This window comes from Nannospalax galili, unplaced genomic scaffold, assembly GCF_000622305.1.
Source record: "Nannospalax galili isolate Female #2095 unplaced genomic scaffold, S.galili_v1.0 scaffold85, whole genome shotgun sequence".
Taxonomy (NCBI): Eukaryota; Metazoa; Chordata; class Mammalia; order Rodentia; family Spalacidae; genus Nannospalax; species Nannospalax galili.
In genome coordinates this window covers 6,562,566-6,581,376 of record NW_008358866.1, presented here as the reverse complement: position 1 = coordinate 6,581,376, position 18,811 = coordinate 6,562,566, and the positions used below count along the sequence as shown (strand labels likewise).

General features: G+C 36.9%; 1 protein-coding gene across 4 annotated transcripts in view; it reads right to left on the bottom strand.

Moving 5' to 3' along the window:
- Window positions 1–6: 6 nt before the first annotated feature.
- Steap2 (STEAP2 metalloreductase) overlaps window positions 7–18,811 on the bottom strand; it is a 29,233-nt gene continuing 10,428 nt past the window's right edge. For 3 of the 4 annotated variants that reach the window (XM_008822512.3, XM_029558362.1, XM_029558361.1), the window contains exons 2-5: window positions 14,672–15,196; window positions 10,344–10,871; window positions 7,189–7,353; window positions 7–3,778 (exon numbers count right to left, since the gene is read on the bottom strand). In XM_008822512.3, the coding sequence (XP_008820734.1) occupies window positions 3,491–3,778; window positions 7,189–7,353; window positions 10,344–10,871; window positions 14,672–15,163 (1,473 nt within the window). In that variant the 5' untranslated portion in view covers window positions 15,164–15,196 and the 3' untranslated portion in view covers window positions 7–3,490. Of the gene's footprint in view, window positions 3,779–7,188; window positions 7,354–10,343; window positions 10,872–14,671; window positions 15,197–15,660; window positions 15,768–18,811 lie in introns of those variants that run through there. The other variant, XM_029558363.1, reaches the window with a different exon arrangement.

Below are 18,811 nucleotides of genomic sequence, written 5' to 3'. Positions count from 1 at the left end.
TATTTCATTTTCTTTACATAGAAGTAAGACAGGGTATTTTCTACATTCCTGTAATTTTCTCATGCATACTTCTCAAAGCACAGATCAGGAAACAAATTTCACTCTTCTTTAAATTTTCCCCACCCCCCCTTCTATCCTGAAATTTTTAAAATTACATTTTAAGTATTTAGTGTGTATGTGTATCCATGTGTGCCATGGCACATGTGTAGAGGTCAGAAGACAACCTGGGAGAGTCATCACTCTCTGACTACCATGTGGGGCCAGGGATTAAACTCAGGTTATCAGACTTGGCTGCAAGCACCTTTTCCTGCTGAGCCATCTTGCTGGCCCCATTCTTCTAGTAGAAAGTTTTTATCACCACCTTTTTACATTTGACAACAACAAAGTTCAGTCTACTTCTGATGCCAGAAAAATTATTCCAAAATACAATGATGATGAAAAATAACAAAGAAAAGTCATCACAAAAGTTGTAAAATGAAGCAACACAGAGTCAATAAATAGATATATACTTTTAGAGAGGCTTTTAAACATTCAAAATTATAATGACTACATTCCATATATTCTAAAATTAAATCACCCCATTTTTGTAGCACTGCCATGGAAATAGTATCATTTGAAATTATATTTGCAGCATATTTTCATATTTTCAAAGTCTCAATGTATATATAATAGTAGTAATTTTATTTATATAATTGGCTGTCTATTATATATATATATATATATTAAGTATACATAAAACAACATACTTAATAGTCATTTAACTTTCAAAAATATTTCATTGTATCCAGGCTTGGTAGCTCACACCTTTAATCTCAGCACTCAGCAGGCAGAGGCAAGTGGATCTCTATGAGATGGAGGCAAGCTTGGTCTACATAGCAAGTTAGGTCAGTTGGGGCTACAGGGAGAAACAAACAAACAAATAAAAAAAACACTCCAAAAAGTTTTTCACTGTATTTTTCACATTAAATGGGTAAGTCATAGTTCTAGAGGAGTAGGGAAGTGTTGAATGTGCTGTTGCTTTCACTGGTACATGATAGCATCCATAGGTATTTAGTGTTAAAAGTTATCACTATACTGAATTCCTACTAAGAACTAACAAAAAGAGTTCAATTAGAAAGTACAAGATAGGGGCTGGTAAGATGGCTCAGGAGTTAAGAGCAGGCACTACTCTTCCAGAGGAACCGAGTTCAGTTCACAGCACCTACAATAGGTGGCCCACAACTGCCTGTAACTCCAGCTCCAGGGGATCCGACACCTCTCACCTCTGTGGGTATCTGCATATGCTCATATACAGACACACAGACACATAATTTAAAATAATAAAAATAAATCACAAAAAGTCCAAGATATTACAATTCACCAAGAAAACGTAAGAGTTGTGGGTGATTTCCCAGACATTGGTAGAAAAGGTAGACTCCACAGTAAAAAGTCTTTATTTTTGATAGTTGGGTTCAAGTCAGTAAGTAACTTTGAAATACGGTAATTTTAGGAAGAAGAATGCATCTAATTATATCTTGTCTGTAACTTTCTAGTTTAATGAGGAAGGAACAAATGGAGAAAAATGTAGAGTATCCTCAGGTTTGAACAAAATGCAATTAACATTTGGAGAACTAGTGCTGAGAAATTTTATGAATAATCTGTATGATTATACATCTCTTGAGTAGACTTATAATTAACCACTTATAATATACTTCATGCTTATAAACTGTTCCCTAATGAATGGTTGGTTGTAAAGGCAGGAGGGCTTCTCAGGAAGGAAATAGATGACCATCTTTACAGGGAGTTGAGGGTTTTTAAAATTATTATTCTTTAACATTAAAAAAACACTGAAAGAATAAAAGAAAAATATTTTTTAACTGAGAGAGAGAGAGAGAGAGAGAGAGAGAGAGAGAGAGAGAGAGAGAGGAGAGTTGTATGTGTGGGTATGTGCACATGAGTACAGGTACCTATGGTGGCCAGAAGCATTGGATCCCAATGCTGGAGCTGAAGACAGGTGGTTGTGATCTACCCAATGTGAGTGCTGGGAACCAAACTCAGGTCCTTTGCAAAAGCAGTACATGTTCTCAACTGCTGAGCCATCTCTTCACTCCAACAGGGATTTTTAAAAAGAGCTGCAGGATGTCAATAGTTCATTAACGCTGCTGTGATTCTTTCTTGGCTTCAGTCCTTTACTGCACAGAGAGGCTTTGAGCTACTGTGGGTCTACAGGCTTTTGTTCCGGGCAGCTACAGACTACTCCACAAACAATAATAAATTTTTGAGTAAGGTATTTTTATACATCTTTTGATGCATACAAGTATTTTGAAGACTGTCAATGACTCTATACAAGAGAGGAAGCATCTAAATTGGCATCATGGATGAAGTGCATGGAATAGAGCAAGGGTTGTATATCTTAATGTTTAATAAAATCATGGCTTCTAGAAGATGACTGCCTGGACTTGTTCAGCCACTTATTTACTGTGTGACCTTGGGCAAATTTAGCTTGCCTACCCTTCAGTTTCCCCATATGTAAAATGAGGGTAATTACTTATTTCATGGAGTTGTTGTAGGTACTAAATGGAATAATACAAGTGCATAGAACCATGCTAAGTTATACACCGCCCCCCTTGTCCCAATGGTCATCAGTAAAATCCCACTCCACAGAGGACTGGTCAAGGCAACAAAGATTAGCTGACATGTAACGATTTGTGTGTAAACCTGACACTTTCACTGTAACTAAGAACAGTTCTAAACTCCTGGGATTGGTACTATATTAGAAATACAAGCTTTGGAGGCCAAATATTACTGAGTCCTTTCCTTGAATGACATTAATATGAAAGTGAAATTGCTCTATAACATGATAAAAGATGAAATATCATATATATTTCATGTCTCCAATATATTTTAAATTTTAAATAAAATTTCATGTTCATCTCTTTAATTTGTATGTTCACATAATCACACTGCTTTGTATAGTTAATTACAGTCTTCAGATCCCATCTTATGAAAAGATTTCTCCTACGCACCCCTATCTAGATGCTAATGTAATATGTTTCATCATCATAATAGATGTGTGTGTTTCTATCTTAAATTGGATGAATAATTAAAACGTTAAGCATCAGGGAAAAAGTATATCCATTGAATAATGTTAAAAGCTTTAAATTCTGCTGGTTTGCCAAGTATTTTGAACAATATGATTCATCTATATTGCTAACTACAAATATTTCTGCCTGATTATGTGATACAGTTAAAATAACAATACTGTTAAGTTGTGCAAAAGAGCACACACCTAAATTGTGACAATATATGGAGTACAAAAGTACATGTTGGCAAAATATGACATTTATGAAAACTGACTTGAAGAAAATCAACTAGTTTAGCTGAAATCCCATTTAACATGTTTCAAGCCTCATAATTTGATGGCACACTTACAATTGAACATGGAGGAAGTCATAAAAGTAATGGCATGAGTAGAAGAACTCTGTATGGCATTGGGGAACACCGCTGGTCATCACATTACGGTGACCCTCTCTGGGGAAAGATGAGGAATTGTTCCTCCAACACCTTCTTCTAGAAATTGGCTCTTTTCCCAGCCCTTTTTAATTCTTTTTAGCTTTCGGCTTACGCATGGAAGGAGTAAGATCACCTTACCCAGAATTACAATTGATGGCAAAACAAGAGCAAGAACGAAGTTTGGTGGTGTATAAAATCTGTAGTATTCTTCTTCAAAGGCTCGTTTCCATCCATAAATTAACACGTGGAAAGTACTAATGAGCAGAGCAACATAGCCAAGCGTAGACTTGGGACAGGAGAGGAAGAAAGAAAAAAAAAGGAGTAAGAAACAAATTACTCAAACTCACAAGTTAGCCAATGCAGACAAACTGTTTATGTTTTGTTCTAAATGATTGAGCTACTCTGTCTTCTGCTGAATTAAGCAGTTTAAGACAGATTCATAAATTTCATATATTCATATTTATATATGTTTATCTATTTTTTAGAAATTAGGCCATACTGCATACACTGAGTAGTCTGATTATTTCATTTTTTATATCAAGAACATTTTCATGCCATCAAAAATTAAAACATAGAGCCAGGTGTGGTGGCGCACACCTTTAATTGCAGCAGAGGCAGGTGGAGCTCTATGAGATTGAGGCCAGCCTGATCCATATGGTGAGTTCCAGGCCAGCTGGGGTTATGGGGAGACCCTGTCTCAAAAAGACCAAAAAAAATTAAAACATAACATTACTATTATATAATATTTTATTGATGATATGTTTGCTTGAATCATTCTTTTGTGCTGATCACTCTGATCTCAAATTCCTTTAACCACAAATAATATCACTTTAGGCCTTTTTATATTTTGGTTTATTTCCTTAGGACTGATTTCTACTACTGGGATTACTGATCAGAACATCTAACTTTTCCTTAAGAGTATTGATAGGCATGACTAAACTCTTCTTTATAAAGTTTGTCCAGCTGACATGTTAGCACATGCTTATAATCCCAGTACTAGAGAGGATGAGGAAAGAGGATTACAAGTGCAGTGCTGGCTTGGTCTACATTGTGAGTTTGTGGCCATCACGGACTATATATAGAACCTCTGTCTAAATAAAATGAGGGGTGGGGGTTTATCCACATTGCTACCTGTTGTATATAAAACAGTGTGTACATAAGCATTAGCATATTTGTATGCATAAGCACACATATACAACATTAAATACTGAAGTGTATTCTCATGAGTATGCATATATAGCATACATATATATATACTAGTCAATAACAAAATATGATAAAGCTCAAGAGTATTAATATGTAATATAAATAACAATTCAAACACGTGACTTACTGACCCTAGTAAATGAGATTACTAAGAGTACTTTAGTCATTTTACAAGTTAGATTTTAAAAGATGAGCATGTTCCAGTTCTCTATTGTGTTTAAGATTGCTTACTTTGACAACTGGTTTATGTTACATAAAAGTAATATTATATCAGTATAATGACGTAATGTCTGACTTCACTAGGAGAATAGGAGCTCTTTAGCAGTAAAAAGTTTGTAATTATTCATCTAAATTTATAATGATAATATGCATCTGTCTAGCACCATCTATCAGAAGGCATTCCATTTCTTTTCAGATCTGATCAAACTAGAGGTTGGAAAAATAGTCTCATTTTCTTCAAAAGGAAAAATGAATTTAGACAAGGGTTAAGCCCTTAATTTGAATAAGACTTTTGCAAGACTTAAAAAGAGAAGCAGTAAAGGGGTTATGATCAAAATACATTATATACATGCAAGACATTTTAGAAGAATAAATAAAAAACATTATTTTAAAAACCCTCAAAGAGCTGGAAAAATGACACAGCTGTTAAGAGCACTGTCTGCTCTTTCAAAGGACCTAGTTCAGTTCTCAGCACCCACATGGTGGCTAACAACCATCCATAACTCCAGGGCCAGGGGTTCTGAAACCTCTGCTGGCCTCTGCAGGCATTGCTCATATATGGTGCACTTGCATACATGCAGACAAAACACTCATACAAATAAAAATAAAGTTAATTTTCAAAATTAGTTTCAAAATAATAAAATAAAGTTTAAAACCCTAAAATACATAAATAAAGATAAAACTTGGTGTACCACCAAATCATACTAATGTATATATTGTGTTATAAGCTGTTTGGATGAGCAAATATAGGTTTTGTGATTATACAGATAAAATCAAAATTTTATATATATTTAAAATATTCAAGTATGTACACATATTAGTGAGGAATGTGAACATTTTACTTTTTAAATATTTTTATTGAATTTTAAGAATCACATACAATATATTCAGACCCCCTCCCCTATCTGCACCACCTCCCATTACTACCCTCCCACGTGCCTGTTTTCACGTCCTCTATTTTTATTTTTTTAAGGGCCTATCATGCCTAATTTGTGTCCCCAAATTTCCTTTGGTGTGAGTCCATCCCCTAGAGCCTGGTCAACCTACCTAGCATCACACCCTTAAATAAAAGTGACTCTCCTCCCACTGGCTCTCCATTGTAATAGTTCCTCAGCTAGGGCTGGGACTTCTTACTCACTCCCCACTGGTATGCTGAGCATTTGTTTGGTTTGACTTTATGTAGGTCTTGTATATTGTACATGCTGACACAATTGCTGTGAATTCATATGAGTAACTGCTCTACATTCTGGAAAACACTGTTTCCTTGTAGTTATCCACCACCTCTGGCTCTTAGAATCTTTCTGCCCCCCTCTTCTGCAATGATACTTGAGCCTTGGGAGGCAAGGACCTGATATATATAAATCATATATATATATATTTAAAATATACAAGTGCTATACAGATATTAGTGGGGAAGGTAAACGTTTAACTTTTTAAAGAACACAAATATGTTGTGAAATATCTTAACAAGATACTCTTACATATTAGTTTATGATTGACGTAGTAAAACATTAACAAGATTCACAAATCTACTTGCTTGTGACAACATTTTAACCTACTTACATAGTTTGACAGTGCTTGTGATTGTGTATATGCATGTATATTCATTTGACTGATAAACTGCCTTACATCATTAAATTTGATCTAAATATAATTCTCTCCTGCTTTTATTTATTTTTTATTTATTTATAAAAATCTTATTTATTATTTTTATTCTATGTGTATGAGTGTATTGCCTGCATGGAGATAGATGCACCTGTGTCATGCAATGCCTATGGAAGAGGGTGTTGGATCCTCTGGAACTGGAGTTAAGGACGATTAGCCACCATGTGGGTGGTGGGAATTGAACCTGGGTCCTCTGTAAGAGCAGCCAATCCTCTAAACCCTACCTACTTTTATTCTTTAAATAACCTTTACACTTAATATATAAAAGACCATGTAATGTGTGATGATGGCGCATGCCTTTAATCCCAGCACTCAGGAGGCAGAAGTAGGCAGATCTTTGTGAAATATGTGTGTGTATATATATATATATATTTGGGATACATATACATATATATGACAGTGCTATCAAAGCCTTCTAATATAATGATGTAATGATGTACTGGACTTTCACTGAGTAAACCAGACTGGTCCCAAACTCTAGCAATATGCATGATCTAAGCTAGGATGTGTAAATATAACCCCAAAGGTACTCTTTTTAAAAGGAACATAATTAAAAGTCAACTTTACTGAACAATGAAATTCTATGCTGTTCAAAACCCCACATACCTGAATAAAACTGAATTCCCTCCAATTTAAAGCATTGCTTACAGAAGGTATGGAAGTGACGGCCAGAAGGGATAGTAAGCCCAGGCTCATGATGCCAAAGGAAATGTACATTTCAATTCTCCAAACCTCTTCCTCATTCCATGAGTTTTCAATATTTGCATGAACCTAACAAGAAAACAAATGTGAATTTCCTTTACTTGGTAGAACATTAACTGATTCCACACAGTTTACTTTAGCCTAAGAAGAACTAGGTCATATATGAACACATTTAAGTATTAATGGTATTAATTCAGTTTCACAAACCATTGTGGAGAACCCATTAGTTCAGCATTACTCCAGCTGCAGGGAGAGAGGAAGGGAATGCTCAGTGAAAAACAGACTAAGAATGCTTCCTTTGCAAGTGTGTGAGAAGAGGGGCAAAGCTATGCCAATGCACTCACAATGGTCACTGCTGCAGAGACTCTGGAGTCTAAGGCTGTGGAATGCCAGCTGCCTGGCTCTCGAGTGGCAGAGAAGTATTAGTAGTTGGACTTACTACTGACAGTTCTGAGGAACTTTCACAAGTTAATATAAAGTTGGCTGAATATTCTGGGTTCATTCTAAGTTATCTTAGAAGCCAGCATAGCTACCTTACTTACCCAGTGTTTCTCTCTCTCTCTCTCTCTCTCTCTCTCTCTCTCTCTCTCCTCTCCCTCCTTCCCTTACCTTTTCTTCCTTAAAACCAGGATTTCCTGAGAATAAACTTTTATGAAGCAGAAATGTCTGTCCACTTGCATTCCCTCCATAATCCTTCCAAACTCCAACAGCCTTATTCATATGCAGTATTTTTCCAAAAATCCTTCCCTTATATCCTTATAGTGATAATGCATATTAGTCAAGTCAGACTTAACTATGAATTTACAGTAATTTGCATAGTGACTACTTCTAGAATTATCTCTTTATCCACAAACAATATAATTAAAGCATAAATCAAAGGCTATACTCCTTCAGCTGAAATTTTGATTTAAATATATATCTACAGATGAAAAAAGCACATTCTTTTTATAACATTTTATTTACTGTTTATTTTATGTGTGTATTGCCTGCATGTATGTAAGTACACCTGTGTCGTGCAGTGCCCTCAGAGGTCAGAAGAAGACATTGGCTTCCCCTTGGAACTGGAGTTACAGACTGTTGTTAGCTGTCATGTAGGTGCTGGGAATTGAAACTGGGTCCTCTGCAAGAGCAGCCAGTGCTTTTAACTACTGAGCCATCTCTCCAGCCCCAGAAAGCACATTCTTAACACCATCTTTGTCCGGTTTCAAGTTAACAAAACATACTTAGAAGTTTTTTAAAAGCCATTTCTTAGCTATTAGTTCTCTGGAACAATCCTACTAATATCTTGAGTTTCTGGAGCTCCAGTAGTGAAAGAAACTCTTATCATATTCCTGTCAGCTGTCTAGACAACCATACAGAAGAGCAGCATGCGTTGGTGCATCTAGAGAGCACAGCCGGGACCTACCTTCCCTCCCAGTCTACTCATTCATCCCACAAATATGGTGAGTGGCTACAGTGTCTAGGCACATTTCTAGGCATCTGCCAATCCCAGAGACCCTGCTCATGCACTTTACCATCTGATGGGAGAAGATGGACAGCAACAAATATAACAAGCAAGGAAAATAAAATATGTGGGACAAGTGGTAAAAAGTACAGCAGCATAGGTAAGAGGGCCTAGGAGTACAGTGGTTTGACTGGAGGCAGGTGACAGAATTGAAAATGGGGTCCAACACAGGCCGCATGGCAAGAATGAGATCTGAGGAAATGAGTGAAGGAAGTGAGGGGCTGGATGAGCAGGTGTCAAGTGCACCCAGTTTAAGGTAAGTGGCATTTTCAGAGAGCAAATGGCTTAAAGGACATCAGGCTTTTAGCTTCTAAAAGTTTTTTTAGGTTTTAGTGCTCAAACAAGGTTAAATACTTGATGCCACATTCTTGGAGCACAGAACCTTGACTTCTGAAATGCAAATGTGTTTCTACATTTGTTTTAGTGCAGTGTCTTTTGTGCTTTCATTGAGAAAGGCTGTATCAGCTTCTGTGAAAACCCTTATTGTATATTTGTGAAATGGGAATTAGTCAGATAAATCATAGTGTGCTTTGTCAAGGTTCTAGAAAAGCTTCATCAGAGGAACTTAGCCTCTTTTCTGCACTTTGATAATAAGAGCCTTGTAAGTAAGCTGCTGCTTTTTTATTTTATCAATACTCTTAAAGCCAAAATAGAAGTTGTACAGAGACTTGGTTAACAGAGCAGCATTCTATTTTCAGATTCAGATCTGGATTTCTAGATTTTACAACTTCATTGGTTCTAATTTTACTGTTTGTTGAGCTGCCTTTCATTTATGGACCATAGCCAATTATAAAACATTTAAATAATTGTTAACAATGTTATTGTTCAGTGGTGGAAACAGTCCTTGAAATGGCAATTATAAAAGAGGACAGGGCCCCCAAACAAACTGTAGTTTATCTATTTGATTTCTGCAAGGAAGGGGATGCTAGCTGCTTTTATACTAAATGGTTTTGAATTAGCCACACGTGCTAGATAGCTTCAGGTGTCAGCTTGACACATCTGGGAAGAGGGAACCACGTTTGGGGAGTTTTCTCTATCATACTGTCCTGTGGGCCTGTCTGTGAGGCACTTTCCTGATTGTTGAGTGATGTAGGAGGGCCCAGCTCATTGTGGGTGATGCCTCCCCTGGGCAGATGGTCCTAGGTAGTATAAGAAAGCAGTCTGAACACAGGCCAGAGAAGCAGGTCAGCAAGTAGCATTTCTCGGTGGTCTGTACTTCAGTTCCGGCCTCCAGGTTCCTGTCTTGAGTATCTGCTTCAGTTTCCCTTGTTAATGGGCTGTGAGCTGTAAGCCAAATAAACCCTTTCCTCTCCAGGTTAGTTTTGGTCAGTGTTTCATCACAGCAATAGAGAAACCAAAGTAGAACACTACATAAGCTACATTATTCTTTTGCAAGACAATTGTTTAAAGAACAATTTGTTCCTGTCTCTAAATACAGCAAAGGAAAAATTTCATTATGAAATATATAAAAATTTATATTATTTTAACTCATGTTTTACAATGCATACTAATAAAGTATTTCACGAGAATTAGGAATAATAACCATGTTTAGTACCTGCTGATAAGCCATGTTGAGAAACAAGTATCTTTCTGACCTTCTCATTGGTAAGCAGAGGCTGTAGGCAACGTGGACAACAGCGAAGAAAAAACTTAGCAATCCAAGCTGTTTCCTGCACTGTAACCAGGTCTCCAACCAAGGTGGAAATTTCCGGTACTTGGTACCATAATAAAGCTGATAAGCAGCTGCCAGGAGGCCCGCTAGGTATACCAAGGACAGTAAAGTAATGGCAACTATAGGCAAAGTTTTGTTCACAATCTCAATGGGGATCTTGTAAAAGTCACTCTGCTGGTTTTTCATATATGGATGTATCACATCTCTGACAAAGGAATAAAGAAAGAAAAATGTGGCCAAGCTTATGGCTACCACCACTGGCCCTCTCCAGAGAGTAAACAGTTGCAGGGGTAAATTTTCAATCTCCTTGGCTGATGATAATGATCCCAAGTCAACAGGAATGAAATTCAATTGACGGGCAAGTTCAATAACCTGTTGTCGAGCTTGGATATTGTTGCTGCATATATAAACCTGTGAGAAAAAAAGGCTCATTGTTACCACTGCTATTTATAAAAGTAGGAATGATCACATACTGTACTGAATCCATGCTCATAATGGCCTTGAGTGCTGCTAGTGATAAAAGCTGAGGAAAAGCAATTATTATTTTAAATTATTAAAGACATTTAAAATAGTGTCTAGTGTAGATGCTATTAACAGTTTTAAAACAGTATTATACCAATACATTATTCAATTAAAAATATCACACAATGATTAACTTTATTAATATTTTAAAAGATATAAAATAGTACAATAAAAACAAAAAATCTCTGCCACCTATGGTAGTGAAAACAATGTGCAAGAAGATCTAGCTGTAAGCTGGGAGCCTCAGATGGGTCCTCAGAGAAGGGAGGCAGGGAAGGAAAGGTAGACTTTTCTAGGGCACCCAGGTCAATAGCAGTGGCAAGGGAAGGCATTCCTTCCAGGGGGGATGTGGAATTCCAGCTGGTGGCCATGTCCTTCCAACCTAGCCTTCTAACTGCCACAGGGGACAGGGTAGGTCTGTATCTCCTTGCTTTCATGGACAAATTTTTGTTCTAGGAATGTAGTGATTCTGTCTTAACAGAGTGACCACAAGCACTGTCCTTTACAGATACTCAACAAGAGTGCAGATGGGTATGGACTCTGGGTGGTGACATTTGCAGTTAAAATCTATACATTATGTCATGACACTATGCTCCTTATTAAAATGTATCTTTAGGTTTGGAAGCCAATTCATTAAGTGTCTTTGTAAAACCTATGGATAATCTCAGGTACACCGTTTCATGGTCAGCATATAAAATTTCTTAATTTTTCAGTAATGATGGCATTCCTTACAAGTAGAAAGATAATTCTAGGGGCAGGAGAGATGGCTGAGTGGTTAAGAGCACTGGCTGTTCTTGCAAAGAACGTAATTTGAGTTCTTAGCACCCACATAGAAGCTTTAGTTATAGGGAATCTGATGCCCTCTTCTGCCTCATGGGTATCAGGCACATGGTACAACATACACATATGCAGGCAAAATACCCAAACACATAAATAAAAATAAATGTGAAAATAAAGATTCTATAAGGCTTAGTTAAATCAAACAGAAAGCTAGCTGCCATTTTCTTAGACTAATATATCATCCCCATAGGAACTCTAATGATGTTATAGGTAGGGTGAGGAGGCTTTCAAACTATAAAACCTCTTTGCTACTATAACATAGCTGAAAATTCAACAGCTATTTATTGAGCTCCACTGCTAGAGTAAGCTACTATTATGAATAAGTAGATCATCTCACTCAGTACTATAAAAATATTGGTACAAGGACTCTAGTAATATTTGAGGAAAACAAATTTCTAAATATATCACTGAAGATGTTTGTGTAAGGGCTCTGAAGGAGGCCATACTGAGGTGTTGCATGCTGAACCTATTAAGATGATGATGACAATGCAGAGCTCAGCTTTGGGTATAGATCTCAGCTGAGACTATGCAGCTGCTGGCACACAAATATGCATGGATTTCTAAAGTAGAAGTCTTTTGATACCAAAGAAATAAGGACAGCATTCACATTCACTAATATGTTTGTAAAATGGTGAAGCAAACTGTTATTTTTCTTATGTGGAGAAAAGTCTATAAATCACAACATTATAATAAATCTAGAAGTATAAATTACACATTCAAAAATAAGGGCACAAGCATCGTGAAGTTCAAATTATACCATTCTTGTCATGATAGAGCTTGTAGTTCATTTTGAAATTGAATTTAATCAGCATTCAACAAGTCTTTTCTGTTAAAAAATTAAAATGATCATGAATATGAACAAGGGATTATGTCAAATTTGGCTCATAGATCCTGACTTGAGTTTGCCAAACTTCAGAGGATGTGTTAAAGGAAAAAAAAAAAAAAAAAAAAAACGTTCAGGGGTGGAGCGATGGCTTGGCAGTTAAAAGCACTGGCTACTCTTACAAGAGGACCTGGATTTGAGTCCTAGTACCCACATGGCGGCTAACAACTGTCCATAGCTCCAGTTCCAGGGGATTTGATGCCTTCTTCTGATCTCCATAGGTACTGCATGATATGGGTACACTTACATACATTCAGGCAGTACACTTACACACATAAAATTTAAAAAATAAAAAAAGATTCAGAAACAGTCTCCAGTCTCTAGAGGCTAGAGGTATAGCTCAGTGGTAAAGCACTTACCTAGCATGTGCAAGGCCCTCTGTCTGATTGCTAGCACTGTATAGTGGGAGTAGTCTTCAGGAAAGTGCATACTGTTTTAGTGTTTATAATAAATACTTGAATCAGGCATGGTGGCTCATGCCTGTAATCCCAGTGCTTACTTGGGAGGCTGAGGAACAGAATGCCACAAATTTGAGGTCAGCCTGGACTAGTGTGAGACTCAATCTCAAAAAAATAAAAGAGAGACTGAGAGTCTAACTTGGAAGTGAATGGTTACTGTGATAATCTTGTCATTATGGTTGGATTTAAAATCACCTAAGAGATGGTACAGCATACCTCTGGGTGTGTCTGTGAGGGCATTTCCTGAGAGCATTCTGAGGGAGGAAAAACCCACCCTGAAGGTGGTTCTATCATCCAAGGACTGGGGGCCAGAACTGAATAAAAAGATAAAAAAGAAAGCCAACACAATCTGTTTCCCTGCTCTCTACCCTCTGTGACATAAATTCACTAATTCTGCTGGACTGAACCTCTGAAACTATTAGCAAAATAAATCCTTATTTCTTAAATCCAGGTACTTTGATCACAATAACCAATACAGATATCATGAACGTGATATATAGTGCACAATAATAATAATTTTATTTTCTAAGGAATGTAATTAACTGCCTTTATGGACAAAAATGATATTATTTTACCACAATGCTCACTTTTAATATTTAAGCAAACTTTTGAGAGATTTTTAAGTACATTATTTGTTTTCTCATACACTTATTCTACTGGCATTGGGAGAATTTGCCATCTGCTTCATTCACAAGTTGAACTAGATAAAGTATGATCCACAGACTTATATCCTTAGAGTAAATCTAAGAAATCCAGTGTACCTTTGCCTACCCCACACAATTTAAATTGATGCTTAAAATGGACTCTACTGGGGCTGGAGAGATGACTCAGTGGTTAAGAGCACTGGCTGCTCTTCCAGAGGACCAAGGTTTAGTTCTTCGCATCCACATAGTAGTTAACAATCATCTACAACTACAGTTCCAGGAGATCCAATGCCCTCTTCTGGCCTCCGAAGGCACCAGGCACACACATGGTACACTTACATGCATGCAGGCAAAACACTCATATACATAAAATTAATAGAAACTCAAAAAACCCAGACTCTACTATTTTATATGCTATGAATATGCAATTTGTATAAATACAAAGGTTTTTCTAAAGGGTTCTTAAGGATAATATTAAGTCCAATTTCATTTAGCGATGAAATACTATATTACCAAGTATCTAAAAGAAGGCAGAAAGGAAAAGAGAGAGAAGGAGGGACAGAAGAACAGAAAGACAAAACTGTTTCTAGTTTCTAGTTGTGAAGAATTCTGGAGGGCATAATGTAATGTGTCATGATACTTCAGCCAGTATCACCTTTTCTTTAACTGGTTATGACAGAAAAGTTCATATCATTTTATCAGATTTCCACATTATTTTGTGAAGAGAAATGCACCCTTATAAGATCAAGATGTTAGACTTCAGATGATCTTGCATAGTCTTCAAAGTAATCATTAAAGTCCTTTAGAACTTGGTTTGCTCAATTACAAAATAGCAGATATAAAATAAAGCTTAAGACTACATACCTGACGGCTGGCATCCTTGGGTCCTAACTGAAGAGCCCAAGCCGAGATAACATTAAATCCTTTGACAATCAAGGAATCTGGGAACAATGAAGCCAGATACTCAGCATTGGATTCTGGGTATTGGTTTACCCTCATGTTGTTGCTCACATCAATCAAGATTTTGCCCACAAGCAGGTGTCTCAGGTCCCACAGGGAGGTATAATGTTCTCTATGGATAGCCACAAATATTATATTTGTTTTTGTTAAAGCATCCTCATGATGGGTGACATCTACCACATGAGGAAAAAATTCAGATGCAAACTTAGGATTTCTGCTTCCTATGACCACGTGATAGCCACACCTAATAAGCCGAATGGTCAGAGACTTGGCAAAATCCCCACTTCCAATTACACCCACAGTGACTTTCCTTGCATCTTTGATACCATTTATGCCATTAGGCAAAAAAGTCTCACTCAGGCTTTTAGGGCTTCCCATCATAGAGATGGATTCCATGGTAGGAACTCTTTCAAGATCACCAGGAATGTCCTAGAGGAGAGAAAAGAAAGTGTTAGCCAATGACCCATTGCCAAACATTAAACTACTTGTAGACATGGTAATTATTGTCTCTAGAAGCACAATTTTAAAAAACATTTTATTTATTATTTTTATTTTATTTGTATGAGTGTTTGCCTGCATGTATGTGAGTGTACTCATGTGGTGCAATGCTCCTGGAGGTCAGAAGAGAGCATCAAATTCCCCTGAAACTGGAGTTACCGCTGGTTGTTAGCTACCATTTGGGTCCTGGGAATTGAACCTGGATCTTCTGCAAGAGCAGCCAGTGCTTTTTACCACTGAGCCAACTCTCCAGCCCCTAGAAGCACAATTGTTTTGACATGCTATATAACCTTGAACAAAGCAAGGCACAATCTGAAAGCTAGAGAAGATCTCTAAACAGAAGAATTAACAGATAGTTAGTTGATCAGCTAGAGTGGGGCTTTGCAAGTACGCACAAATCACTTGGGAATTTTAAGATGTAACTGTTGTTCAGTACGTCTGGAGGGAGGCGCAGAGTCTTCATTTCCAATGAAGTGGGTGTGAATGCTGCTGGACTGTGTGGACCCTCCCTGTGTAGTAAGGCCTAGAGCAAAGAAGACATTTTACTCAATACGTATGTCAAAAACACAGTTCTAGCAAGCGTGTAATCAGCAGATCAGACAGCAAACTAGAAATGATAGATCCTAAGACAAAAGAAGGCAAAAAACATGCAAAATGAATCACCGAGTAATACAACCAAAACTGTCCGACCATTTGGGGTACAGCCTATGAACTACCCTTTATACTTGATTAACTAGAGATTTTAAATGCAACTAAGAAAAACTAGCCAGTAATAAAATGAACACTGCTACTTAAACAATATTAAAGAAAAACTGGCATCAAAATATAGCTAATGATTAATTAAATACTAAAGATATCTATCGTTCATGCTATGTCTCCTAACACAGCTTCCCTATATAAGAGGGTTTAGTAATGTGTTTATGGTTTCAAGTAATAGAACTTGAGTAATCTTTTTCTTTCCCTTTTCATTCATTGGCTGCAAAGACAATGATGCATTTATTCTTCCTGGAAAAAAACTGTCACATTATTTTTAATTTAAGTGACTTTATATTCGTAATAACTTGTTCAAGAATACAAATTGGATTTCCATGAATCAGTGTCACTGCTGGCTCTGAATGAAAAGTACTATTCCATTCTGCCACCACTGCACAATTTCTTTCATGTTAACAGCAGATGTAGATAATTTCAGAAGATTTAATGGATTTTACAGGCATTGGTGAAATGTTTCAAAAAGCCTGGCTTGGGCTGAAGAGATGGCTTAGTGGTTAAGAGCACCCAGATTCAATTCCTGTCACCCACAGGCTGGTTAACAACTCTCCATAACTCCAGTTCCAGGGGATTTGATGCCCTCTTTCTGGTCTTTGTGGGCACTGTACGACATGGATGCAGGCAAAGCACTCATATACATAAAGTAAAAAAAAAATTTGAAAACTAAAGTATTTTTTTCCTTTTCTTTTTACTAAATGAAATGTGAAGTTATTGGAGTTAGGAAAATTCAACTCTTTACCCCAGAAATGGATCACATTCGATGAACCTAAATACATTAATAAACTTAACTTTAGAAAAATAATACTAGTAGTAATATTGTCTAATTTTTATATAATACAGACTTCAGCTCTGTCTGGTATTTTACACATTTTAACCAAATCGATACAACTGCCCCCATGAAGTACATTCTATTGTCATGCCCATTTGCAGATGAGGAAATCGAGACAAGAAGACCATTCATTTTCCAATGTCATCTGAGAACAAGTGGGAGAGCCAGGATTAGAATCTAGGCAGTCCAGCTAAGGCATGTGTCATTGCATGGATGGAAGATTTCAGAAAGCTTTGTTGTCTTTGGCCAGAGAGTGGCTGTGGGAAAAGGTAGAGGAGTCACAGTTATGTTCATATTCACAATAGTGCTGCTTCTTTGCTGCCTCATTGTTCCTCAGCATTACTTAATGATCCTAAAGTCTAACTGACATCCTGTGAGGGAAGAAAACTCACTACCTTTACCTCTACTACATGTTTCATTCTATGCCTTTCAAGACAGAAGGTGTGGTATCTGTTTTCCTTTAAAACAGTCCTATGCTCTCAGAAAGCCAGAGGGTCCTAGGCAACAAATCACCACCTTTCCTAGAGTATCACTGAATAGCTTGGGAATCAGGAGGACCACAAGTTACTAAACCAATGCTCATTTCATTTGACAATTAAGAGTGAAATGACTAACTTATCTTCCCTTAGTTATATACACATTATCTAAGGGTAAAAAGGAGTTAACTAGATTCATACACAGAAGCCCGAGTTTCCTTATCATAACCTGGAGCTATTATAATATATACTATAGTGCCTCTCAAGATGTAAGAATTGCAAAAACTTTCAACCTAATAATCATGATGATAAGGCCTTTTTAAACTAAAAATAAATCACAAAGAAAACAGTATCACTTACCTGCTTATTCTTTAAGTATATGACAAGTTCAGACCTTTCTAAGTCAGAGTGTGAAGAGGTACATAAATACCTTAAGGCCTAATAATGTCACCAATGGCCTCTCATTAAATCGCATATTTATATATATTAATGTATAACTCTTGTCTAACATGTTTGGACCTTATTCACATAGTATTCCTAATGGCAAGTTCTAACTGGAATTTTTAATAGTGTGGCTGTGGCAAGGAACAGAAATTGGCCTAATAAATGAGACTCATTATAGCGTTAAGGAATGTGTGTGTGCTGATTTATTTTATTTTATTTTTATTTATGTGTATGTGTTTTCTCCAGTGTATACCATGTGTATTTGGGTGCTTGCAGAGGCCAGAAAAGGGTTTTGGATCCCCAGGAGCTGAAGTGATAGGCAGTAGTAAACTGCCAAACATGGGTGCTGTTAATTTAATTCAGGTTCTCTGGTAGAGCAGCAAGTATTCTTAACTGCTGAGCCACCTCTCCAGCCCCCAAAGACATTTTTGTTTCATTTATTCTTTTTTATGTATGCACACATGCTACAGTGCATGTGTGGAGGTCAGAAGACAGCTTTGGTAAATGAGTTCTGTCTTTTCACTGTGGGCTATAGGTATCCAACTCAGATTGTCAGTCTTACATGGCAAGCACTTTTACCCACTGAGTCATCTTGCCAGTCTGAGTGATCTTTAATGGATATGAAATGTTTACTGCTGAAAGCATATGCCATATTTGTTTGCTATTTCATAGCACATAGAGGATTTTCATGCATATTATTATCTTTCTAAATCCTCAAATGAGTATATGATCCCTCATCTTAAAATAAAGAAGCCCTAAGGTGTTTGCCTGAGAGTCAAGTTTGTAGTGACAGCAAGGATTCAAATAGAAATCCAGGGTATGGTGATGTACACCTTTAATTCCAGCACACAAGAGGAAGAGGCAGGAAAATATCTGTGAGTTTGAGGCCAGCCTGGTCTACATAGTTAGGTTCCAGGCAAGCCAGGGCTATATAATGAGACATTGTCTTTAAATTTAAAAAAAAAAAAAAAAAAAAAGAAAGGAAGTTTTCTAACCTGTTCTCTTTCTGGGGCCGCGAAGAAAATATTT